The 27,203-nt window shown below is 43.7% G+C and overlaps 1 protein-coding gene across 3 annotated transcripts in view; it reads left to right on the top strand.

Annotated features, from left to right (window-relative positions):
- Positions 1-2,179: 2,179 nt before the first annotated feature.
- The window catches only part of LOC115277050 (serine/threonine-protein kinase MRCK alpha-like), a 54,934-nt gene continuing 29,910 nt past the window's right edge, over positions 2,180-27,203 (top strand). For 2 of the 3 annotated variants that reach the window (XM_029921147.1, XM_029921149.1), the window contains exons 1-5: positions 2,180-2,366; positions 7,167-7,231; positions 9,524-9,600; positions 20,111-20,221; positions 25,890-25,973. In XM_029921147.1, the coding sequence (XP_029777007.1) occupies positions 7,171-7,231; positions 9,524-9,600; positions 20,111-20,221; positions 25,890-25,973 (333 nt within the window). In that variant the 5' untranslated portion in view covers positions 2,180-2,366; positions 7,167-7,170. The remainder of the gene's footprint in view (positions 2,367-7,166; positions 7,232-9,523; positions 9,601-20,110; positions 20,222-25,889; positions 25,974-27,203) is intronic. The other variant, XM_029921148.1, reaches the window with a different exon arrangement.

Below are 27,203 nucleotides of genomic sequence, written 5' to 3'. Positions count from 1 at the left end.
CTACTGAGCGCACTGACGTGGTTTCATCCGCTCTCACTAGCGGCGTGTGAACATTCCAAATGTTTCATAGCCTTGCCCGCTCTTGGCATGTCACGTCTTTTTAAATTTAGCCATTTTGGTGATGTAGTCGTTTCACAGTACGGTTCTCATTTGTATTTCTCTGAGGAGCATAAAGTTGGTGCTGTGTTGTGCTGTCTACCTTTTCCCACTGACTCTATACACACACACAGACGCACAATTTATATTATATAAAACATGCACAGGACAGACACAGGTGCGCAGAGATTGCACATATGCCGTACATTGGGGTGGAGACTTTAACAGATACTTCGGCTGCGTGTCTTCCCCCACACTGAGGCTGCCTCTTCGTTCTCTTCTTGGTGTCTCTGGACAAACAGCAATTCTTAATTTTAACACAGTCCAAGTCAACCATGTTTTCTTTACAGTTGGCATTTTCTGCATCTTAATTGTCTACCACAAATTGGTCATAAAAACTTCATAGTTTTCTTTTAAATGTTTCATTTTTTACATTTCACGTTTAGGTTTATAATCTGTATAAATTTTAGAATTTATTGACGGTGTGAGGACCTTGAAATGCCAACACCATTTAACTCCTTTCTGCCACTCCTGCATTGTCATTTATTTTATTTCCACGTGTATTTTGAAGCTCATATTAGTGATGCTGTTTAAATAGTCCATGTACATAAAACAGTAGATCTATCCACATATTATCCCTTCTGCTTTTCTTCTTTCTTTCCTGCATTAATTACTATATTCCCATCTGTAATTCTTTCCCCTTTCTCACAAATTCCCTCTAGCATTTCTTTTGTTTCTTCATTTTTATTTTTTATTGATTTTATTGATTTAGTTTTGGAAGAGTGCCAGGCGAGGGAGAGTCCAGAGAAGGGGACAGAGGACCTGCTGTGGGCTCCGTACTGACAATCTGGCAGCAGCGAGCCCCTTGTGCGGCTCACACTCATGAACCAGAGATCATGATCTGAGCCGAAGTCCAGTGCTCAGCCTACCCATCCACCCAGATGCCCATAGCATTTCTTTTCATGTGGATCTGTGGAAATCAATCCTTTGATTTTTTTGGTCTGTGTAAAACATTGTCACCACCTTCAGCTTTCCCCAGTTTTACTGAGTTGGAACAGACACGCAGTGCTGTGGCGTGGAGCACAGCGACATGACCTCCATGCCTCGTGAAATGGTGTCCACAGCACGTTTAGTTAACACCCAACGCCTATTTCTTCCTAGGGATGAGATCGGTTAGGGTCTGCTCTCCTGACAGCTTTCAGATCACCACCCGGCAGGGTCAGCTGTAACCACCCGGCCCTACACCAGCCCCCAGCACCACCACCTGCACTTCTGATGTGTATCTTTTCCTGGGGGTGGAATGCTCAACGGGTAGTGATTTTCACCAAGCCCTTCAAAGATGTTGTTCCATTATTTCCTCAATTCCATAAATTTTGTGAAAAATCCTACTGTTATTCCTCTGAAAGCAAAGTCTCTCCCGCCCCCCACCCCTTGTCAGGGACTTAGTGAACGGTGTGTCCGTGTTGAATTTCAGGCTTATTCTCCTCGTACTGTGGTTACACGGGAGGTGCTCGTATTCTTAAGTATTTTGTGTCAACAACTTATGTTCAAGTGGCTCAGAGAAAACAGGTACATATTATGTATATGGAGAGAGAGGTAAGGGAAACGGGCAGAATGTTTACAATGGTAAATTTGATAAACAATTTATGGGAGCTTTTTGTCTATTCTTATACTGTTCTGCAAGTTTGAAGTTATGTCAGAATTAAACGGTACCAAAAGAAAATATCTGAATAAGACAAAAAACTTACTAAAAAACTTATGATCCCTATTCTCCTATACATACACACATATTCACACACATGGACATGTGTTGGGACATATGGGCTCAGATACATATACATCTGAGGTCCACAATGCAGAGGCTGGGCCCACCAGTCCAGTATCACTGTGTCATCGCCACAGAGCCATCCCTGGTTTCTCCCACGCTGTCACCCAGGGAAGGGCGTCCTCCTTCCCCAGGGCTGACTCCATTACACGCGGGCGCCCCTCAAGTCTGCACGGCTGGGTCTTCCCATGTAACTGCCATCCGGGCAGGAGCCGCCTCGGAACTCTGGGGCAGGGCCCTTCCAACCCCAGGCAGCAGCCGTTGGCCTGCAGGCAGCGGCTTCTTGGGGCCGTTGCGAGGGCTAGGACCGAGGTTTTCCGATGCCCTGCTCCAGAAAGATCTCCAGGAGGGAAGTCCTGGGAGTGTTTGCATCACGCTGAGCAAAAGGAGAGCTCCCTCGTCTGTAGGATGAAAGACTAGAGGCCCCGCAGGAGGCCTCAGGGAGGTACGAGTCCCAGTCCCACGTCTGCACGCCTTCCCCTGTTAATTCACCAACAATAACCCAACACCCTTTCTTGTATATCTAATAGTGCCTGCACTTGGCTGAATGTCAGGGCTTCTCTATTCAAATGCATACTTCTCTTTTTAAGATCAATTTCTACTTGCTTCTCTTACAAATTGTAACAGTAGATTGTGCTTGGAAATACAGGTAATCCTATGTTTAAAACACATCATGAAATTAACGAATTTGGAAATCAGCTGAGTTTATAATTCCTAAACATTCTTCAGTTCAGTTTCCTGATTCATCAAGTCTAAGGTTTTGGCTGAGGCTTAAAATTACTACAATTTCTGCAAGCTAACTCTTTTTTGGTCTGTATTTAACTACAGAGTAAAAAGCTGTGTGTCCACAATGTGCAGGCATCAGAGGCATATCTATACCTATATATCTATGTCTATGTCTATGTTTATATATATCCTGTTGTGCACATACACATACACAATATGTATATATCACACACACATACACACACATATGTATAGGATACTTCTAATACAAATGCCCATCATATATGCATCAACATTATATTTCAGCATTCAGGTCTGAGATGTTCCAGAACATGTCTAGGCTCTAACTCCTCAGAGCCAGACCCAGTTGGTGCTCAGGACCCCGTGCCCTAATGCTTGTACTATTTTCTTTTTTTTTTTAAATTTAAAAAATTTTTTTTTAATTTTTGAGAGACAGAGACAGCGCGAACACGGGAGGGTTAGAGAGAGAGGCAGATATAGACTCTGAAGCAGGCTCCAGGCTCTGAGCTAGCTGTCAGCGCAGAGTCTGACACAGGGCTCGAACCCACGAACCATGAGATCATGACCTGAGCCGAAGCCGGACACTTAGACAACTGAGCCACCCAGGCGCCCCATGCCTGTACTATTTTTACTGTTACATTTCTTCCCTGCCAGATCTTGGTTTGTGTCTGAATTGTCTAACGTCTTATAATTGTGATTTGTTTGTGGGCACTTGTTTCCTTTTAGTTCCCATGAGAATTTGGTCATGTGCTGTGCCCGGTTTGATTCTCTGATTATTAACACAGGGGCAAGCCTATTCCAGGAAGTATTTTCTCTCTTAAAAGCCCTTCGTATCACGTATCACATGTAAGTATATTTGAGATGCAGCCTTATCTCAAGTTCTAGTACAATTACATGTAATATAATAACATCACAGTTGAGCCCAACAAAATCTGAAGAAATATATTTTGCAAGCACATCAAGTTCCATGATATAGAATCTGTGACATTTCCTCTTATGGTAAGGATCCGAGATGCTCGTGTGCTCATTAGTAACAAAATATTCAAAATTGTGTACCTGGTTTCTATGGGGCACATCTTTTGTAGAAGACTTGAGAAATTTGCTTATTTGCAGATTGTGAGATAGCAGAGGCACTGATCTGTGAAAATCGCTGCCTCCACAGAAATCACGCGGGTGCTGCAGCTATTGAGGGCAGGCTGCATTCTACTGGTGTTCGAGAACGCTGGCAGTTCCACCCCGGCCCTGGTGCTGGGATTTTTTTGGGCGTCAGATCCAGATACTTATTCATTGACAGTATTTTAGATTCAACCATAGGTTACTGGTTAGGCTGCCATCATTCTTGGGTCTGTTGTTTTCTTCTTTCTTCTGATATTTTTAAAGTTTATTTATTTATTTTGAGAGAGGGTGCACACACGCACGTGCGTACAAGTGGAGGAGAGGCAGAGAGGGAGGGAACACCAAGTAGGCTCTGCATCATCAGCACAGAGCCCGACGTGGGGCTTGAGTCCGTAAACCATGAGAAGATGCTTAACCTCCCGAGCCGCTCAGGCACCCCTGTTTCCTTCTTTTGAATTCAGTTTTTGTTTTGCACTAAAGAGCATCTTGGAGGGATTTCAGAAAAGTCTGTGCGTAGTAAACTTTCTCTTTTCCATGTCCACACACGCTTTGGGGTGTGTCTTTAGTTTCTTTCACCCCCGAACTGTCACGTGCCAGCCTCAGAACTTGCCATGGAGTGATGGGACCAGGCAGTGACAGGGCCATCATCTGGGAACAGAGGCTTAATGCTGTGATGTTACTAAGTTGTGTGAACTATACATATGCTTAGAGGGGAGCTGTTTCACAGATGGGCGTGCTGTAGACGTTCAATGCCTACTCTAATATTTAAGCTAATCTCGAAGAATAAAGTTTGGAATAGTGACCTTTCTTAATCAGGTCAGTATAACTGTCATTGCCTTGGAAGAATGAACGGTTTCTCCAATCACACCGGCTGAGCCCAGGAAGGAGTCTGCTCCTGCCCAGTGTGTCTTAAGTTGATGTGGCCCCTCACCGCCTAGCAGCTCTGTCAAATCCAGGCTCTGCATTTGCACTGGGAGCACCTCTAGAGTTTTTCACTGGTCATACAAAATCTGTCATGACCTCTTCGGTAGTCTTGCATCAGCGTTTACTGTTGTGTATCTTTTCTCCTACACTTATTGATGCTGATTTTCCTTTTTCCACGTTAGCGTTTCATATCTTTTAGTTTCTACATTCTAGCATCAGAGATGAAAAGCATCCTCAGGGAGTGACCTTGCCCTTAGGAGTAACCAAAGAAGTGGAGTCTAGGAAGCTCCAAGTCGGTTACAGGAGTGAGGGTGGGTGTCACAGTCCGCGAAGCTCACAGGGTGGAAAAGAGCAAAGCTGGAATCAGGATGATGAAGTTGCTGAACTAGGTCAAACTGTGCAGCTCTCAACCTGCAAAAAGCCTTTTCACATGAAATCTACCCTGATCTTGGTGGGGGGGGTGGGGAGGCAGGCAGGGGGCAGGTACCATGGTGGTAAGTATAAAAATAAGACTTTTCATATGAATCTTTTTTAAAAACTTATTTGTCTGGAGAGAGAGAGAGGGCACAAGTGAGTGGGGGAGGGGCAGAGAGAGAGGCAGAGAGAGTCCCAAGCAGGCTCCGTGCAAAGCTGGACATGGAGCTGGAACTCATGAGCTGAGCCAAAACCGAGAGTCAGACGCTTAATGGACTGAGCCACCCAGGTGTCCCTATGGATCTTTAATACTATGCCAAAACTATGCCCCCCAAACAGTGTCTTTTAATAATATTAAATAATATAATTTATAAAGTTATACATTTATAAATTAAATGTGATTTAATAATAAGCAATTTTCCTGTTTACTATTCAAGAAAAGCAATATTCTGAGCACCTTCTCAATATAGTTTGGATTTAGAACATTGTAAATAGGAGATGGGAATGAACACCTACTTCCCTGACTTTGCCGAAAACGCCAGGGCGATGCAGCGATTTCATACACGGGACCCGTCAGCCACACTGAGGTTGGAGTCGGCTCTGGAGAGAGAGCAGGCTTCCAGATGGGGGTCCCCAGAGGCCACTCCGGGCCCCCCAGATGGGTAAGCCCGACCGTGCGGTCCTCGGAACAATGTGCGGTCTGGTTTGCAACGTCCCTACAGTGAAGTCACATGCTGGGTCTCTCCCTGTGACGTAAAGTCCAGTTTTCAGAAACATATATAGAGAGATTTCTTCTGGTAAAGAATATAGAGAAAGAAATTTCTTCTAGAAAGTTTTGAAAACTTTGAAAGCAGTTAAGTGCTTTTAACAAATGTACTTTGAAAAGACTGTAATTGATTTCAGCATCTCCACAAAATCCTAATAACACCGCTGAAAACTGATACATTTGTTAATGAGGTTTCTCTTGTTTTTTCCCCTTATTGTAAAATTTCCTCGACTCACAGGCACCCAAATCCTCTTATAAACAACACTTTGTATATGTAGATAAATAATGTATAATGAAAACAGAATGAGGGCAACTATAAATTGTTGTTTATTTCCCAGAGATCATTAATTTGTGAAGGGCCCAGGGATGTTGGTGTCCACATAAATTTAATTATAGCTTGTAATTCATCTTGTATATTGTAGTATGAGTATGTTTTTTAAAAGATGCCTCTCCCCATTCTTTTTGCTGCTTATTGGAGAATTTTGGTCCATTCTTATCACAAAAATAGGGCAAATGAAACTCCAACAAAGCGAATGATAACACAAAAATCATACAAAGAGACGATAATTGTAGCTAATGATACATCAGTGTAGGTGAGATGGTGTAATAGTGCAGAGTACAAGAAAAAAGATCCAAGCTGGTGCAAAAATATAAATATGGCATGTTTCCTACATAAATGTGCTTCAAAAGAATCATTTAGCGGGATGAGAAGAAACGCTGCCTCCGAGGGCCACCTTCTGTGCCTAGAAGCCTTATGCACCTGACTGTAGCCCTTAGCATTTGGATCAACTTCAGTGCAAGAAGCTGAGGTACTGAAAGCCATGTTCCAAAAGATTCAGTTCTAAGACCAGTGTCCTTTAAAGGTGAAAAGGAAAAGACATTTCTCATGACAGGAATGACGCAGGGTGCAGAGCTTTCAGTAACATCTGGGTAGCCTTTCAGAATGACCATGGTATTTCATCTTATGCTCAGGGCACTCAGTTCACACATTTGCTGAAAAGCAAGCATGTGAATCACATGGAAAATCACTATATATATATATATATATATATATATATATATATATATATATTCATTTGCTCCGTGATTTTGATTCCCTATGAAACCTTGATGCAATTGTCAGATCTCTTTTATTTGGAATGTTCTAAACACAAACTTTGGCTTGACTAAGGAGTCTAACGGCATCAGCCCATATTCTGGTTACGTAGGATGCAAATACAGGTCAGGCTCCAGCACTTAGCGCTTACTGACATCTTCCCTTCTTTCTGCCTCTTTTAGTAAAATGAAAGCCCAAGAGAAGTACAGATCCGACTCGTGGTTAGAAACTGAACGCCTGACCAAGGGTGAGGAGCTCAGATCTAGAAGGGTGTGGGGCTAACCGTCGCCGAGGGTGGGACCTGCCACGTCCCCTCCCCTGGGCTGGGGGGCCAGGGGGCCACGGGAGAGCCAGCTCACCGCTCAGGTGGGAGAAAGGCAGCCCGAAACCCAAGGTTGGTGTGTGTGTGTGTCTACTCTTGATAAACTGTTGCAAGAGCTATTTTGTTTGGTCTTATTTTACACATTATAGGGATCTTGCCTACACAGTAAAATCTTGAAGAGGAAACACCTTTTTTCAGTACCACAGAATGGTTCATAGGAATGTCTTGGTAATTGATAAAATGTTTTAATTTGGTAAACCCGTCACTTCCCGGGGTTGGAAGGCTCCCAGTGGGCTCAGGCTGTGTGAGGTATGTGGGGGGACCATGTGCAGCTGGGAGGACACCAGGGAGGCCCACGCAGACTTGCATCGAGACGTTGGGGATTGTCCTCCATTTTTGATTCTTAGAGAACTTGCTGTGAGCCATTTTCAACAATTTACTAACCTTCTCTTCTGTCAAGATCTCCTGGATATTTTCCCATGAACCAGGAAGCTAAGAATCTGTCATACTCTCTAATATGTGAATTCCTTAAATTTTCTTTCTCTATGACAGTATTGGTGATATGAGAATTTAATAGAAATAAACAGTGAATGTTACCTTTAATGAAGGGATAGTCTGTGTTCTTAAACAGAGGCCATTTCTTATACAAATCGCTTAGCGGACCTTCTATGTGTCCGAATTCCCCTCTCTGCTGGTTGCACGGTTCTGCGGCTCACACTGGATGGCATCAGGATGGGCTCGCACCAGCTGGGGAATACCCTGGAAGGCAGGGAGCAGGCTAATAAGGAACCCAACATAGGGAAACAGGAAAGCAGTGGCTGTTCAATAAATACTTGTGAGTTGGCTTTTTTTTTTAATTACAGAAAGTAGATGAAGCAGTTACAGAGAACTCGAGTTTCTTTGTGAAGATGGGAAGCAGGACAGGTTCTAATTCAAGAGAGGTGTAAGGGGGCAATGGATGTGGGGTGAGAACCGTGGAGCGAGGTGGCGGTGGTCCAGGGTCAGATGCTCCGGCAAAGTCAAGGCCACGGCCTTGCCCCTTCACAGCACCACTGGGTGGGGATTGATTGGTGGGAGTCCAGATGGGCTCGACATCTTTTAGAAGGAATCCAAAAACGAAAGGCCATGTATAATCATCATGCCTTAGGAAGTTAACATTTCAACCTAGAGTTTGATTTTTACCATTATTTTGCTTCTGAATGCTGCTGAGTAATAAAATCCAGGTCAGTGTTCTGTGACATTTCTGAACACACCTCCTTGTTTGACTGCTAAGCAATCGTGTTAAGGATTTATCACTGAAAAGTACTTTTCTGGCCATGTCGGTTGCTAAAAGGTATGCTTGTTAGAGGAAGTCTAAATCTGTGCTTTCTCATCTCTAATGGTTAAATGGAACCGTAATCCTTCTTTATGACTTCATTTTGAATATATTATACTTAAAATTGGTACAATTGATAGATGATAAGTATGAAATTTCTCTAAAATTCCATACTTTGAGGAGGGGCATCTGGCTGGCTCAGTTGGTAGATAATGTGACTCTTGACCTCAGGGTCATAAGTTCAAGCCCTGTGTTGGGTATGGAGTCTACTTAAAAAAAAATTTCTTTGAGGAAAAAGCCTCACAGTTGGGTACTGTATTCCTTCTACATAACTAATATGTTGATACAATGACACAAGTTTTAAGTGTAACTAATATTCTATACCCGCCGACGGTCTTGCGCCCATAACGCAGGTGGGGAAGGGCACACCCGGGACCCGGGAGGAGGGGCAGGAGGCGGGCTCCTGGGGAGGGAGCCAACGGCCACGGAACAGCAGCCATCCTCTGCACGACCTCATTTCTGAAGTCCCCTGGGGTCTTCCAAAAATGCGTTAAGTTTTATTTAGATGTAATACTTTTGGGAAAAATGAAGTGATGATCTGACACACAGGAGTTAAATTCATGAAAAATTATATAATTTATTTCTGGACTTTCACGATAATTTTAGCACAAATTTCCTAAAAATTGTTACTTTGGAGATGCAGGATTCTTAGATATATATTATATGGGTTTAGTTTCTATGAATCAATGTAAAAATATTTAGATTTAAATGTATATCCATGATAAATCAGATGACCTCTGAAAAATACAGTCTGTGAATAATTATAAATGGATTAAGGCCGAAAAAGGCATGAATATTAGTCTTAATTGTCTAGGATAAACATGTTTGCCATTGTCTTCCAGGAGCAGTGCAAGAGGACCCGAGGTCACGCTCCCTGGCGCTGGGTGATCCGACTGCCGCTGCGGGGGCTCAGGGCGAGGTAAGTCCCCGCTCCTGCCCTGTGGTCTGCACACGCTGCGAGGTCACTGATGTCCTCAAGACCATTGCTCTTGCACTGAAACCGCTTCAACATCCTTTCAAGTGAGAGGCACGTGGGGGAGACGCAGGTGTGGGGGGAACAGGGCTGCAAGTTCATGTGAGTTGTAAAGGCATCGGTGTCAGGATTGAAATAACGAGCACAATGCGTTACATACGTTACACGTGAACTGTGACAGGTGCGGGGAGACGCACACCCGGTGCGCGCGTCCACGCAGGGGCAGCCAGAGCCTGGCGAAGCCTCGGCCATCCCTCTCGGGGGGGGGGGGGCGCATAGGCAGGACCGCCTCCCCGTCGGCTCCAGCGTTACCCCCCACGCAGGCCACAGCTGTAGAATGTTCCAGCGCATGGAACAGTCTGTACCACAGCGCGGCTGTGAGGAACCCAGAGTTCAGCTGTATTTCGGCCCAGTGGCCAGTGCGGTGGACACACGGAGGTTACCTACTCGTTCTAGTGTGGAGGAAACTTCGGGCGGGGGCCTGGCTCCAGGCGGGAACACAGGAGCTGTAGCCGCTATTTTTTAACAGAGGCATTTTATTTTATTAACTTATCTCTAAACGGATTTGTTCAGATACAATTAATATACAACTCATGCACATATTTAAGGAGTACAATTTGATGACTTGGGACACCTGTGAAACCACAATCAAGGGAACTGATATATCCATTAGCTCCAGAAGCTTCCTCGCGGCTCTTTTTTGTTTTCGTGGCAAGAACACTAGACATGGCGGCAATCACTCTGATAACTTCCAGGTGCATAGCATGATGCTGTCCAGTGAGGCACAATGTTGTGCAGCAAATCTCTAGAACTTGCTCCTCTTACGTAACTGAGACTTTATGTCCACTGACTGACATCGCCACATTTCTCCTCCCCTCCCCACCCCCGGCAACCGCATTCCACTCTCTGCTTCTGTCACTGTGACTCTTTTACTGATTTATTTTTAAAGTTTATTTATTTTGAAAGAAAGAGAGTGTGTGCAAGCAGGGGAGAGGGAGAGAAAGGGAGAGAGAATCCCAAGCAGGCTCCGTGCCCAGCATAGAGCCCGACGTGGGGCTCCATCCCACCACCGTGAGATCTTGGCCTGAGCCACAACCGAGGGTTGGACGCAGAACCGACGGAGCCCACCCCCCTCTCCCGGGCGCCCTCAGTCTGACTCCTTTAGATCCCTCCTGTAAGTAGAACCGTGCGGCATCTGTCCTTCTGTGACTGGCATGCTTTGCTTAGCACGCTGTCCTCTGGGCTCGTCCTTGTGGTAAAGAGATTTTAAAACAGAGAGTTGATTCAACAGACATCAGAGGACTAAAAAGGCAAAAAAGCACATGGTGAGGCCCCACAGAGGCAGCGACCACAAGGAGCAGCGACCGCCTCTGGGGCTTGAGAGACAGATGGAAGGGGTTGGGGTTCCCGAACCTGGAAGGCTGGAAGGCAGGGCTGGTTCGCAGAGCGCGGAAGGAAATCCCAGTCTGGGCCGACGGCCGCTGGGAGGCAGGGCTGGAAACTCCTGAAGTCAGAGGTGGTCGCCGCTGCTTCCTGGAAACCGCCATGGTTCCCCCACCACGGTCCGCCAGTCAGCATGGCGCGGTGGCATCTTGACCTGGGACTGTCACTCAGTGGACCCAGCGGTGCCTGCATCTAGCCTGTGGTTAGCTCCACCGTTACCAAGCGTATAATGGGAATACACGTACTCAAAAACTGGTCCGACCCATGCACGATCTCCATATCCGGGGGAGCGAGGGTAGGAAGAGCCAAATGGAAGCTTTGAGATGGTCCTTCCAGGACAGCCTCGAAGGCAGAAACTCTAAGTGATCCTTTAGGTCCCTGCCGCCTGCTGTAAGCATGCTGTGCATCCCTCCCTTGAGGACGGGCAGGACCAGAGAGAACGGGGTAGTCCGTCCCTCCCAGGGGTACATCACTAACCAGCTGGCTCTGAATGAATGGACGGGAGGTTATCCTGGGTGGACCTGACCTCATCTAGTGAACTCTCTACAGAAGTTTGGTTAAGACAGGCATTCTCCCATTGACCTTGGAGATGGAGCCTCCCTGAGGTTTAACAAATTTATTTATGTTATTTATTTTATTATTTTTATCTTTTTAATTAAAATTTTTTTTGATCTACTGACATTTAAAAAATATTTTTATATAGTTTATTGCCAAGTTGGTTTCCATATAACACCCAGTGCTCTTCCCCACAAGTGCCCCTCTCGATGACCATCACCCCCATCCCCTTCCCCCCTCCCTCTTCAGCCATCAGTTTGTGCAATGCTTATTAATATTGAGAAAGAGAGAGAGAGAGAGAGCAAGGGAGGGGCAGAGAGAGAGAGACATAGAATCTGAAGCAGGCTCCAGGCTCTGAGCTGTCCGCACAGAGCCCGATGCAGGGCTCAAACCCACAAACTGTGCGATCATGACCCAAGCCGAAGTTGGGTGCTTAACCGACTGAGCCCCCCAGGTGCCCCTGTAGCCTCCATGAGTTTCACAGCTGCAAGGATATGAATCCTGCTAACAGTCACGAGAGCCACAAAGAGGACCCCAAGCCTCAGAGGAGACTCCAACACCCTCATTTCAGCCTCAGGAGACCCTGAACTCAGAATCTAGCTGTGCCACGCCCAGAACGTGGGCACGGAGCTGTGGCAGAATGGATGGGGGTCGTTCGAGGGTGCCGGGTTGGTGGTGACCTGTTAGTCAGCGGGAGGAAACCAGGCACGTGTGAAGTGCCCGCAGTGCCGGGTCCGGGACAGGTGCAGAGGGTGGCCCCCCGGTTCTGCCCATGATCATCAGTCCCCCTTCACCTCCCGTGTGTTCCGTGTGAAAGCACGTTGATCTGGGAAAATGCGATCGTTTATTGAAAATTAAATGGTGCTTCCATATCCTACTTCCGGTATCTTAAGTGGAGAAAAAAAATCTCACACCTGCTTTATAGTGATCTATCTTACAAATACTTTTCTTCCTTTTCTACCAGTTTCTTAGTTCCATCTTGTGTGCATATTAATGATCTCTCTATGGGTGCTTTTGGCTGATAGTGATTATAAAACAACATTGGTTTTCATATATAGAACTATTTCAAAGATGTTAAAATGTAAAAAAAAAGTGCAACTTATAATTCGCAAAATACAACCAGTTGGCAAACTCGAGCTTACTGCAGGGAAAAGGCAATAAAATGTGGCACGCCATATCTGGAAAATAACCAAGCAGAACTTCTGGAGATGAAAATCATATAAATATAATTGGCAGGAAAATGAACAGAGCAGAAGAGAGAATTTGTGAATTGTAAGACAAATCAGAACATGATGGGGAGAGAAAATAATGGAAAACACAGCAGAAAGGGTAAACATGGCAGGAGCGAGGTGAGAGGTGCTGGCCAGTATCTGGTCCAAGTTCTGAGAGCTGAGTGAAGAGAACACAGCAATAGTTGAAAATATAACAGTGAGACTTTTTCAGACTCCGGAGTAGACCCACAGACTCAAGAAGCTTAGCAAATCCCAGGCATGACTGATGAGAATAATTTCACATCTAGATAACAGTAAGGCTGCAGCCTTCCATCTGAAGTCATCCAGAGTAAAAAAAAAAAAAAAATAGATTGCCCAAACATGACAGCAGCTGGAATGACACCTGACTTCTAGCACTATCAACAGAAGCTAGAAGAAGAAAGACATATTCACTTGCTATGAGAAAATCTCGTCTAGAACCTAGAAATCTATGCACAGCAGAAGCATCTTTCAAAGATGAGGGTGAAATTCTTTTGCTTACAGGCAAATGAGAACTAAGAGAAGAGAACCTGCCAGCAACACAATCTCACGAAAGGAAATTCTAAGGAATGTACTTTAGACAGAGAGAAACTGGTCATGAAGGATAAGTTTAAGAGAACAGAGGAAGTGGTAAACATATAAGCAAATGTAAATTAATATCAACTAAATAAAACAGTGGTAATAATGTCAAGAGGATTAAAAAACAAAACAAGATGAACTTAAAAATGGAGACAATAACATTTAATTCAGGAGAGAGGGAAGCAAATTTAAAATATCCCAAGATCCAGGGATTGCCCAGGAGGAAGGGGGAGATTTGATCACTTTCGGATTTGTGGGGTTGACTACGCATGCTTACATTTCTAGGGCAAGTACAAACAGAACAGAGACAGTATGAAGAAGTTCCACTTTGCCATGACCTCTTATCAGAGGGCCGGTCGGCCACACCCTTGCTGTTCTCTCCTTCTTTGCAGCGTGGATAGGATTTCCTGAATTCCTAATTTCTGGTTCCTTTTTTTTTTTTTTTTTTTTAGTATTTTAGAGACACCTGAGTGGCTCACTGGGTTAAGCATCCGACTTTGGCTCAGGTTGTGATCTTGTGGTTCTTGGGCTCTGTGCTGACAGCTCGGAGCCTGGAGCCTGCTACCGATTCTGTGTCTCCCTGTCTCTACCCCTCCCCTGCTCGTGCTCTGTCTCTGTCTCTCAAAATAATAAATAACATTAAAAAATAACTATAGGAGTTTTCAGGCTTTTCATATTTTTTCTTGAATTGATTTGAACAAGTGATATTTTCTAATAATTTGTCCAAATATTTCTTATCTATTGATATGCAACTTTTTATATTTTGAAATGATCCCCAAGTTATTATTGTACTATATTATCTGTAGCTATCTGCCTCAGATATGATGTCCTTTTCATCATTTTTGATATTGGCCTTATGTGCCTTTTCTTCCTATTTTTGTTTCTTCATGGACCATCACCTACTCTTGTCCCTTTTATTAGTTTTATCAAGTTGAAACTATTGGCTTTACTGTTCCTTCGATTTTGTTACTTTTTTAAAATCATGCATGAATTTTTGCTTTTAAGGGCAGAGTAGGTGTGGAGTAGCAGGGGGGCCATGGTGGCGGTGCTATCACCTCACTGGGCCTGGATGGGGGGCCTTGGTGCCCAGCAGGATTATTCTCAAATCTTATGATCTACTGGAGCTTGCCTCGCTGGGTTTTGGACTTGGCTGGGACCTGCCACCTCTTCCTCCTTCCCTCCTTCCCCCTCTTGGAATGGCAAGGTCTCCCCCAGGCCTGTCCCACCAGTGTATTTTGGAAGCACATAACTTGTGCAGTTTCACAAATTCATACCTAGAGGGGAATCAGCGTTGGCATGAATCCACCTGCAGTGCCTCCCAGACCTGACTGAGGCGATCCCGAGACAAGACCCTGGACTTCAGAGTTAGAGGTGTGGAAAATACAAGTTTGTGGGGCTCTTGGGTGGCTCAGTCAGTCAGGCCTCCGACGTCGGCTCAGGTCAGATCTCACGTTCATGGGTTCAAACCCCGCATCAGGCTCTGAGTCTGTGCTGACAGCTCAGAGCCTGGAGCCTGCTTCCGGTTCTGTGTCTCCTTCTCTCTCTGACCCTCCCCCTCTCATGCTCTGTCTCTCTCTGTATCAAAAAAATAAATAAAACATTAAAAAAATTAAAAAAAAAAGAAAATACAAGTTTGTATCTTAACTGAGAGCAAGAGCATAGCCTTAGGTTTTGGCCACAGATCTAAGACTGTTGAGGGTAAGCCTATAATCACTATGCTCCCAAGGTTGTTAAGCTGCATACAATCCAGAATGTTGGTCGAAAACACAAAAGTATCTTGGAGCTGTAGTGCTGAACTTTAACCAGGACACCATGGTTTCACCCGGGCTGATAGCAACGGTGTTCCTTGGAACAGTTCAAAGGGTACAGGCATTGTTTCCGATGTACTTTGTTGTTAGCGCCCAAGGGTGGACCGTCTTGGTGAAACACCGAATCTGACCCTTCGAATCTCAGGTGTTCAATGGGAATTACCATGAAATGCTGAACGTGAAGAATTCTTTAAAAAAAAATGGCTGAACCGAATCCAGTTATATACATAAAAAAATATATAGCATGACTGATTTGGTATTGTCTTAGTAATGCAAAGTGTGACACTAAAAAACGAATCAGCATAACACATTAGCAGATTAGCAAATAAAATAATATCATTTCAATAAAAATCATAAAAACATCTGATAAATTTCAATATCTTTTTAACATACAAAAACAGAGCCTCTCAACCCAAGTTAGAAGCAGAAAAGAACAATCTTAATCTCCCAGAAGCTACCTGCAACAGCCACAGAATTTACAACCAAACAGTTTTGATGGTAAAATACTGAGACATTTCAATTTTTACATTTAGGAGAAAGACAAAGATGTCTGCTCTACTATTTCTATTCAATATAATGTGGAAAGCCTTTTCAACCTTAATTAAAAATTTCAATTTGTTTTAAAAAGCTCAGCAAGATGGTTGACTTGCTCACATATACACAACACACAGAAATATTTATGGAAATCATTATACAAAAATCAGTATCTGAAATACATTGTGTAACACAATATATGGAGGCTACTATGTCAATACATAGAAATCAAATGGATTTCTATATATTATTGAGAAACTTAATTACCTTCTTTTAACAGACATCATTAACAATAGGATAAGAAATCAAATATTTAGAAACAAATCTAATAGCTAAAAATCCTCTAGGAAGAAATAGTATTCAATTGTAAAGAGGGACATTTAAAAAGGCCTAAATTAGAGAGTAACACTATCTTCCTAGATGAAAAGCCTTGATACTATAAAGATCTCAATTATCCCTTAACTAATTAAAATCGGTTCAATCAATATTCTATCAAGATTGAAGATTCAGTAGAATATAGCAAGATTCAATAGAATCCTGATAAAGTTTCTGATTTTATCCCATGGAACTTGGAATGTATATGGAAATGCAAAAGATCAAGAAAATAAAACTGTTTTTGAAGATCAAATTGGCTGAGCTTTCTCTATAAAATGTCACAATGGAGGCACCTGGGCATCTCAGTCAGTTGAACATCAGACTCCAGATGTTACCTCAGGTCGTGGTCTCATGGTCGTGGGATCAAGCCTGGTGTCAGGCTCTGCACCTGGCATGCAGCCTGCTCGGGATTCTCTCTCTCTCTCTCTCTCTCTCTCTCTCTCTCTCTCTCTGTCCCTCCCCTACTCATACTCTCTCAAAAAACGAAACGAAATGAAATGAAATGAAAATGTCATGATGCTAAAATCTACAGTAGTTAAAGCAGTATGGTCTTGGCAAACGCACACACACATAGACCTACAGAACAGAACACTATCCGGAAAAAGAGGGATCTATGGATACTTGACTTAATGTAAAGCTAGCACTGTGGACAGTGGGAAAAGACTATTAAAACATAAACCTCACAGTGGAGAAAGATCCTGTGACACAACAACTAACAAAGGCTCATATCCAGAATATACAAAGAACCTTAGGTCAATAAGGAAAAGTCAACTAGGAGGGAAGTGGCAAGAAACTTAACAGGCAGTTCATCAGAGAGGAAGTCCAAACAGACAGTAAGCACTTTAAAAGTTCTAAGCCTCATGAGAGAGAACTATGCAGTTACTGGAATGCTTGAGATAAAAACACGGCAAGGGAAGGGCTGGTGGGTATTTGGGGCAATGAGAACGGTGTAGACTGAAGTCCATTCCTAGAAATACACTCTGGGACTCTTGCACGTCCATGCACAGGAAATACATATAAGAATGTCTTCTCTCTCTCTCTCTTATTTTTTTGAGAGAGAGAGAGGGACAAAGTGTGAGCAGGCGAGGGGCAGAGAGAGGGAGAATCCCAAGCAGGCTCCCGGCCGTCAGCACAGAGCTGGATGCAGGGCTTGAACCCACAAAACCGGGAGGCCTTGACCTGAGCTGAAACCCGCAGGCGCTGCTGGTGCTCGAGTTCCAACCTTGAGCTTTAGGCTTAATGACTTCTTTGGCAGCCTTGCTGATTTCTTAAATACGAGCCACCTAGAAAATGGAATTTTAAATCATAGAAATGACTCCAAAAGCAGACTTTCAAATTCTCCACATCAAAAAATGCATCGATCAAATATCACATGAATAGTGTGTCCTATTTCACCTCAGTGGTCACATGAGTGAGCAATAGAAGATACTGGTTCCAACTTAGGGAAAAAACCGGGCATTTGGGGTGTAAGCCATGTAACTGATGCGGCCTTGAACTGAAAACAAGTTTAGGAAGTGATTTACGAAGCCAGAGATTTTTGCTTTGCATATCAATTATTTCTGCTCCTAATTACTGAACCCGACTCTCCATGAGTTTGACCTGTTGGCCCAAGAATGGGCTCATACTAAGTCTTAGGTTTTTGTTTGTTTCGTTTTCATCACTGAGGGCTGGAAGGCTAAGGCTGCTGGGGGCCGTGGAAGCCCTTCTGTAAGGCCTCCCAGCTCCCCCAAGCCCCGAAGTCCCCATCACGACAACCATCACATCACAATTTTATGTGTATTGTAAACATTCAACTGGATACCTGTCAAGATCTAATTGGCTCCGTTCAGTAACTTGTGAGTCGGTCTGCCTCCCATCCAACAAAAAGGAGGGAGCTCTGAAAGGAAGGCTTTTCTGGGCAGAACCTGGCGGGATAAGGGTGTTATTAGCAAAAGAAAAGAAAGGGCTGTCTCAGGAAGGAGGAGGAAGGGTGGGTCTTATCAACAGATGACCTCACCAGTGCAGTGGGAAATTCCAGACTGACTGGCCTCAATTCCACTCCTGGGAGGGGCTGAAACTGGGATTAGGTGTGAGGTCTTGGTGGGGCTTAGCATAAGTGACTCCATTTTAGATAAAATGTTTCTAACAATATTAAATTTTAAGTGAATGAAAATAGCAGAACACACTATTTTTATTCCCCAGTCCCATATAAACCACATGTGTGTGCGTGTGTGTGTGTGTGTGCATGCACCCGTGCATGGGTGTGTGTGCATGTGTGTGTGCGCGTGTGACTCCAAGGTTGCCTGATAAGTTTCTCCTTGTCTTCTGACCCTCCCTCTCCTATAACCCTGGAGCTGCATTTCGCGTAGGACATTTTATGATTTTGGAAATCACTAAATATATATTTTTTAAAGTTTATTTATTTATGTTGAGAGAGAGCCTAAGCAGGGGAAGAGCAGAGAGAGAGAGAGAGAGAGAGAGAGAGAGAGAGAGAGAGAGAGGAAAGCAAGGATTCGATGCTTAACGAACTGAACCACCCAGATGCCCCTAAACTATGTATCACATGATCTTCTAAAGTAAATTTTAGACATTTCTTTTTTTTGTTGTTTTTTAATTTATTTTTGAGAGAGAGACAGCACGAGCAGGGGAGGGGCAGAGAGAGAGGGAGACACAGAATTTGAAGCAGGCTCCAGGCTCTGAGCTGTCAGCACAGAGCCCGACACAGGCCTCAAACTCACGAACTGTGAGATCATGACCTGAGCCGAAGCCGGACGCTTAACCAACTGAGCCACCCAGGTGCCCCTAGACATTTCTTAACATAAAAGATGCCCACCCCGAGTGCCAGTGTTGCTGCACTGTTAGAGAAGCAGGGTTCGGATTTGTACTGTAAGTTATGAGTTTGATTCACTTCTTTTACTCTCACTTACTGCCTACCACAGCGTGGAGGAAGAACAATCCTCCCCTCTTCTCTCTGGGGCTGGGGCTGGGCAAGAATTAAACTGACATAAGAGAGTAACAAGAGAAAAAAACACAGATTTTAACTGAATTTTGACTTGCATGAGGGAGTCTTCGCAGAAGTGACTAGAGCAGGAAGCTTTACACAAAGAAACAAATCACACGCCGAGAACGGACATGGTGAAGGGTTTGGGCTACGGGCACCGAAGGCTGAAGAAGTCGCTGGGAGGATGTGGGCTCACTGAACAAGGTTTGTTTGCACAGCCTTCCCAGCCCCAAATACCCCAGATCTCGGGTCAGGGGAATGTCTTTCTGCCTCCAGCCCAGGGAGGGCACCTTTCACGGGGAAGATTTAGCACCTGCTTTTACGAGACAGAGGAGGGTCAGAGAGCCCACCTCGCACTGTTTCTCAAGTAACTTTAATTCAAAAGAATCCATATGCCGAAGTGCCAGAACCTCCGTCAGGTACTCTCAGGGACCGGATTCTTCTCTTGAGTTTCCAGCTCGTTTCTCAAATACCCACTCTGCCTCGAATCCGCCTGCTCACTTTCTTGCGGGTGCTGGACTTTCCAGGGGAGTGGATGAGACCCCTCAGTGGTGTGGGGGCGGTCTGCTCCCCGCTGCAGAGTTCTGGCACCTGCCTTCCTTGCTGGGATACTTCTAACAAAAATGCTCAGATTATGGCTTGTTAGAAATACCGCAATGTTTATGGCTGTAAGGACCGTGTGTTCTAGGGCGCCTGGGTGGCTCAGTCCGTTAAGTGTCCGACTTCGGCTCACGTCATGATCCTGCTGTTCCCAAGTTCAAGCCTCAGCTCAGAGCCTGGAGCTTACTTTGGATTTGTGTCTCCCTCTCTCTCTGCCCCTCCCCTGCCTGCACTCTGTCTCTCTCTCTCTCAAAAATAAATAAACATTTTTTTAAAAATGTGTTCTATACAATGATCTCTGGAATTTTGTTTCCCCTAACTTGCTTTTCTAGACAGATCCAGCTGAGAACATACTTGAACAGAACCTCAAGATCCAGTTCTACATCAGTTCTGGGTCCACATCTCCATCCTCACACAGCGCAGACGAAGCCGACCCAGTCAAGGTGCCTCCCCGGGGTAGCTTTGCTCGCATATTCTTCGCGTGTTACCAAACAAAGGGAGAAGGACCCCCCACTCAGGAACAGAGGGCCATCTGTCTCCTCACCAAATACCCTACTTGGCCGGCACAGTCCACCGGGGAGTACCAATGTCACTGGTAACACTGGAAGACGGGAAACCCCAATGGGCCCTCCACTCCCCAAAATCATTACAAATGACAGAGCTTCCGCTGGCTCTGGGAAAACAAGCTTCAGGACTGTGTCTCCTCTGAATCTAGGGTTTAACAGAGCAGACGGTGCGCTTAGGGAATTGTGAGATGGCTGGTATGGCAGTGGCGGAACCGCAAGGGGACACGTCCCGCAGGGCAGGGCTCCGCTCCTTGGCACGGCTTTCTTAGCATTACGGAGTCCCCATATAGTGGGAACAATGTCCTGATTGTAACACCACGTCTGGCATTACGTATGACTAGCAAGGCATAAAAATATCCTTGTGACATCGACTGTTAAAATTGGAGATCCTTTCGTATCTTCTAATGGGGCGTAAAACAGCTCTTCCTCGGCCCTTCCTGCCTGTTAAGCAGAGACTGATTTTCTGCAAAAGGAGATCTTTCCTCCAGAGGTCAGAGGTTTGGCGGCTCCCCGCTCACGGGCTCCTCCTGTTCTGCGTCTCCGCCACCCTCGGTAATCCCGGCAGGGACTCTGCTGTCCCTGTGGAATCCTGGCCCCGTGCTGGAGAGCCTCAGTGTGGCTTGTCCGCCAGGCCAGACATTGTCTGCAAATTCTGCTCAGAGCCTCTGAGCTTTTGATAACACGTTTATTTCACTGTGCTGTTCTAAACTTTTGAAGATGAAATATTTCCATCTCAGAGGAATAACCCGCCACAAATCCACTCACAAATTCAGTGGACCGGTGGCGTTCTTGAGCCAGATAAGAGAAGTTAGGATGCAGGTGGAGTCCTGCCTGCGTGTAACCGCCTTCTCCCTGCTCCCGGGAGGCTACCGGCCGAGGAGGTGCGCCCGCTTCCGGCCGCTTGATCCTGTGTCACACGCAGGCGATTTTCAAGGGCGGGCGATCGCTTGGCTTGCTTAAAACCCTCCTGCAAACGGTCTCCCTGCGATCCTACAACCAGCCGCGCCGAGACCCTTCACGTGCTGACGGCTGGGCGGTAGTCCAGCGCACCGATGCACTTAGACTTCCAGAACCGGGCCCTTTGTGATGGGCATTTGGCCACTTTTCACGACTACAATTTTTTTTTATCACAATGAGCCTGATGGCACTGGCTACTCCCACGGTGGTCCCCTCCCCCACCCCAATCCGTGGTCTCCATTCTCTGCCGTCCACCGGGGCCTCGAAGCAGATGCGCTCCTGGCATGTGCTCAGAAGGCCAGGGTCCCCTAACCCTGTGTCACAGTGCCTACGCCACTCCCCCAGCTTCGTCTCGTCACACAGGCATTTTACAAGCTCATAGCATCACCAGAAGGGTGAGTGCAGCACAGGAAAATGTTTCGGGAGAGAGAGAGAGAGAGAGCACATTCACATAACTTTCATTACAGTATATTGTTACAACTGTCCAATTGTGTTAATCTCTTACTGCTTCTAATTCATAAAGTTAACTTTTCAGAGGTGATGTGTGTATTTTCAATGTAAAATTTTGGCAACAGAGTGGTTCTGTTTTTTGGGGAACAGTCACAGATTTTGTGGAAACGTTGCAGGCATAGTATGAATTTGTTTTTCCTAGACCTCTGAGGGCTGCTGCCTGATTTTCCATCACTCGAATACTTCAGAGTGTATTCCTTACAGTTAAGAATATTCTCTTACATATATGTATATATGCACAGTACAGCCACCGGCCCTTGTGGTGACATATTACTACCTCCTGGACCCAAGGCCCCGTTCAAAATGCTGCTTCGCCTGCCCTGTCATCTCTCTTCAGTCTCTTCCCATCTGCGACAGTTCCTTAGTCTCTGTTTGATTTTGTGACCTTGAGCCACAAAAGCCACAGGCCAACGTAGAGCAGAATGCTCCTCATTCAAAAAAACTTTCCTTGTGGCTTTATGCAGGTTGTGCCCATGGGCTAGACTGTCACAGAAGCGATGCTACGGTTTTCTCACTGCCTCTGTCAGGTAGGGTGTGTGCCTTGACCATGTACTAAGGTGGGATCTTCCAGGTCTCTCTTTTCCTTTGTGATTGGTAAGTATTTCTTAGGGAGGTACTCTGAAACCATTTACGTGCCCATTTCTCACCAGACTCCCAGTTTATTTATGTCTGCATGGACTCGTGATTTCCTCTTTTATCCAATGACTCATAACCACTAGCATCATTATTTATTCCACAGATATGGTCTGTGCGAGCCCCTTCTTTGGCACTGTGTCCTTCTGACATGTCTCCTTCCTGCGTGGAACACCTAGATGCATCAGCTCATCCGGAGGGTACTGCCCTAGCCCTGTGTTCAGCCGTCTCTTCAAAGGACACAGATTGCTTCTAGTGGAGAATGGCATTTAGAATGCTGTTGGTAGGCACCTAGGCCCCTACCTCTGAATGTTAGGTGTGCCCACTGAGATTGGAGTTTCACTATTCCAGGCCTTTTCATTGGAGGAAAAAAACCTTGTATATCAGTCTGCAGGTAGCAATCTGTCTGTCTGTCCATCCATTCATCCATCTACCTGTCTACCTACTTACCATCTACCTCTCTATCTTCAACCTCATCATCATCCATTCATCAATCACTGCCTACCTACCTACCTGCACACATGAATACCTAATTCCATCCAACATCACAGGGCTCCTTCTGGTTTTGTCTCCTTCCACACTTCTAATTCCCTCCTGTGACCCGTCTCCCACCTGTGCAGCAAGCCCACCTTCACCCACTTGGGCTCTGGGTCTCCACTAGTGTATAATCCACTCTTACACACTGTGCACTCTTCTTCCTGGGCCAGAGAGTTTTTGAACATCAACTTCCATCTTTACTTAGCACTGTGTAAAAATTTGTCATTTCTTTATTTCCATGTCAACACTAACTACCACGAGGCATCGGAAAGTTTGCAATTCTAATGGATGTAAAGCATTAAAATTATTGCTTTCATTTTGTCACAATGAGGTTTTTAATTACAACATGGTTAAATTCATCAGTCCTTTTATGCTTTCCCTTTAGGGGAGGACTCCATTTTTATCCTATCCTTCTATCCCAAAAGTTCCAGAAAGAGTTTAGGTTCTGCTTTTTCACATTTAGGAAATTATATCTTTGTTTGCCAGGAAGTAGAAATCTAAGTTTGGTCCCCATGAGAGCTGCCCTAGGCCCAATCATTGACCAGTCTGTTATTTCCCTAATAATCTGTACAGGCAAGCCCCATTTTATTGTCTTGGCTGTACTGCACTTTGCAAACACTGCATTTTTTACAAATTGAAAGTCTGTGGCAACCCTGTGTCTAACAAGTCTCTCGGTTCCATTTTTCCAACAATGGCTCACTTCTTGTGTCTGTGTTACATTTTGATCATTCCTGCAATATTTCAACTTTTCCAGTCTTTCTATGTTTGCTGTGTGATCTGTGATCAGTAACTATGACTCACTAAAAGCTCAGATGATAGCAATTTTTAGCAATAAAGTATTTTTAAATGAAGATACGTATATTGCTTTTTCTTTTTGTTTTTTCTTTTGCATTATTGAAGTAGAGTTGACGTACAGAGTTATAGAAGTTTCAGGTGTACGGCAAAGTGACTCAGCAATTCTATATACATCACTCTACGCTCACCATGATAAACGTGGTCACCATACAACATTGTTACAAAATTCCTGGCTATACTCTCTCTGCTGTACTTTGCATCTCCATGAATTACTGCAAGTTTGTACCTCTTGGCTCCCTTCACCCCTCTCAACCGGCCTACCCCTCAGCTCCCCTCTGGTAACCACCACTTTGTTCTCTGTATTTGATGGGTCTTTTCCTCTTTTTCGTTTGTATTTTCCCCTCAATTTTTCTGTGAACCATAAACTGTTCCAAAAAATTGTTTTAGAAAAAAAATCAGCTTGTAATTATTTATTAGTGCTACATAGAAATGTGATTAATTTTGTGTTGAACTTGTGTCATGGGACATTGCCAAACTTAGTACTTTCAATATTGTTTTCCTTTGACGGTCCTTGGAATTTTCTATGCAGAAAATCATGTCATTGGAAAATAGGCCAGTTTGATTTCTTCCTAGACTGTATACTTATCTTTCCCTATTTTGCCTGGCACACTGGCTAGGATTTTCACCTTCATGTTGAATACAACCAGTGGTAGAACCATCCTTGTCTTGTCTTCATTCTTGGTAAGAGCATTTAGTTTTTTATCCTTAGTGGTAATGCTTGCCTTTGTTTCTTTCATAGATGCTTTTTATCACATTAAGGAAGTCCTTTCTAATCCTAGTCCATTGAGAGTTTTATCGTGAATGGGTGTTGAATTTTGTCAAATGCTTGTACATCAATGGATATGATGTCGTTTCTCTTCTTTAGACTGAAGATAGTCTCTTCTTAAACAAAAGAAAACTAAAATAAGGCTAATTCATTGATACGTGTAATCTAAAAATTTTAAGAGGGAATCTTTATTATATTCATTTTTATAAGTTCATGTGAAAAAGTCCATTTAATGAGACACATAGTAAATAGCACAGTGAAACATTATCAGCTTTCTAAAAATACCTGTAAATTTGATAAATGTCCTGAATCTTCTACATTTACTACCAGCTTGTATGTTTTCTCCATGGCATCTGCCATCGTGAAAAGTGAGACATCCTTTGAGTCCGTACATTTATATGCTCTGCTCAACTGTGTGACATGTTCCTTAAAGTTAAGCTGTGCTCCCCAGTAACATCTATGGGTATCTGGTTCTTTCCATTTCAAGAAGTATTTTTTTTCTTTTTTTTTTATGTCTTTATTTTATTTTGAGAGAGAGAGAAAGAGAGAGTGAGCAAGAGAGGGGCAGAGAGAGAGGGAGACACAGAATACGAAGCAGGCTCCAGGCTCCGAGCAGACAGCACAGAGCCCGACACAGGGCTCGAACTCACAGACTGTGAGATCATGAGCCGAAGTCAGATGCTTAACCGACTGAGCCACCCAGGTGCCCCTCAAGAAGTAGTTTCTACTAGTTCCCAGGAAAGAAGTGTTTTGTATCATACGGACAACGAAACTGTATATACTTGTTGAAATCTTACTACATAAAGGTGATCTAAATACCTTAAGCATATTTTTACATAGATAATTAGTACTCATGAAATCTTGCTGAACTCTCAGTAATTGATTTTAATACATTTCTACATATGTACAGCCATAAAATCCTGATTTATACTTATACAACAGACATTTCAAAGACTCTTTTGAGGATTCTGAGGGTATATTTACTTATTAAAAGTCCCTGTCACATATATTTATGATTGGTATTCTGCTTTTAATGTAGTCTACATGTAATGACACATAATTTTTTAAAACAGCCAACTTGAAATAAATTGTGTAAAATATACATTTTGTTTGTAGAAAGTGAAGCCTATATTTAAATTACCTAAACTCTATTTTCACCACTGTGAGAATTTTAGTTTTACTGTGTTTGTGTCTGTTAACTTGTTTTGCCTGCCTTATGGGATTGAGACCTGGAATTCTGGAGACCTATGTAACTTGTCCATGTTTGTCTTCATCTCCTTGACTCAGATTGTGGATTCTGCTCATCTACCGGTTCACACACCAACAATAAAGAAAAAGGAATATCAGAGTAGTATCCTCTTTCCAACTAAGGTACCTCATTTAATGATAAGCTTAGCAGGCTCTTTTAACAATGGGAATAAGTGGTTTTGCTGTCTGTTACTATATTGGCATTTACTAAAACTTTTACATTCATGAAACCTCAGATCAGATTTAAAAGTTAACACAGTAGGGGCTCCTGGGTGGCTCACTCGGTTAAGCATCCGACTTCAGCTCAGGTCATGATCTCATGGTTCATGGGTTCAAGCCCCGCGTTGGGCTCTGTGCTGGCAGCTAGCTCTGAGCCTGGAGCCTGCTTCTGATTCTGTATCTCCCTCTCTCTGACCGTCCCCTGCTCAAGCTGTCTCTCTCTGTATCTCAAAAATAAATAAAAAACATTAAAAAAAGTTAACATAGCAGAAAATCCCACTATAAAAATCTTCTTAAGGTCTGAACACAGCCAAGACAGGGCTAAAATGTTTAGTGACAATTTCAGGGGAATGTTTTTCTATTAAATGGGGTTTGTTGTGTCTGTCAAGTCCTATTTAGAAATTATAAATGATGATAAACTAATGAACTTGAGCTTTTCCTTGAAATCTGCTCAAGGGATCTGTATCTTGTACCTCATAACCTACTCCCAGATAAATTCTAAATTTAGGATCAATTTAAATGTAAACCTGAAACCACATAACTACTAGAAATGTACTAGAAAATCTTATAATTTTGGAATAAAGTATTTAGTTGTTTTTTGAACCAGATGAATGTACTGCCTACTGCCTATTTAACAAATAATTAAAAATGACCAAAATAGTCAAAGCATTCCTTTTTATTAGCAGTAAGTAACCAGAAGCTGTGACAAATAGGATCAAGAGAAATTCATAAATACTGTAAACCTGTTTTCCTAAGCCTACTAGCAAATATTATGGTAAATGATGAAACACTAAATCTTTTCAATTAAAGCCAGGAATGGTATAGAATTATTCCATAGCACCATTAGTATTCAGTAGTTTCTAGGAAATGCAATAAAAATGAAAATAAAATGACTGGAATGAACATTGGAACATAAAACTCTTTCATGAGATTGATATGATTGCCCACAAACCATAGAAGACGCTGGTTTTCATAAAAAACCTACTCAACTTGATAAGGTAATCTGAACCTAAGGCAAATATATAAAACTATCTCTATTATATAATGAATACCTAGAAAAGAAGTAGAAGATACTTATGTGCCAAGATCAACAAAAATATATACGAGAGAAAACTAAGAATAAGATAAACATGA

Source organism: Suricata suricatta, chromosome 13 (assembly GCF_006229205.1).
Source record: "Suricata suricatta isolate VVHF042 chromosome 13, meerkat_22Aug2017_6uvM2_HiC, whole genome shotgun sequence".
Taxonomy (NCBI): Eukaryota; Metazoa; Chordata; class Mammalia; order Carnivora; family Herpestidae; genus Suricata; species Suricata suricatta.
This window is presented reverse-complemented; position numbering and strand designations above follow the sequence as displayed.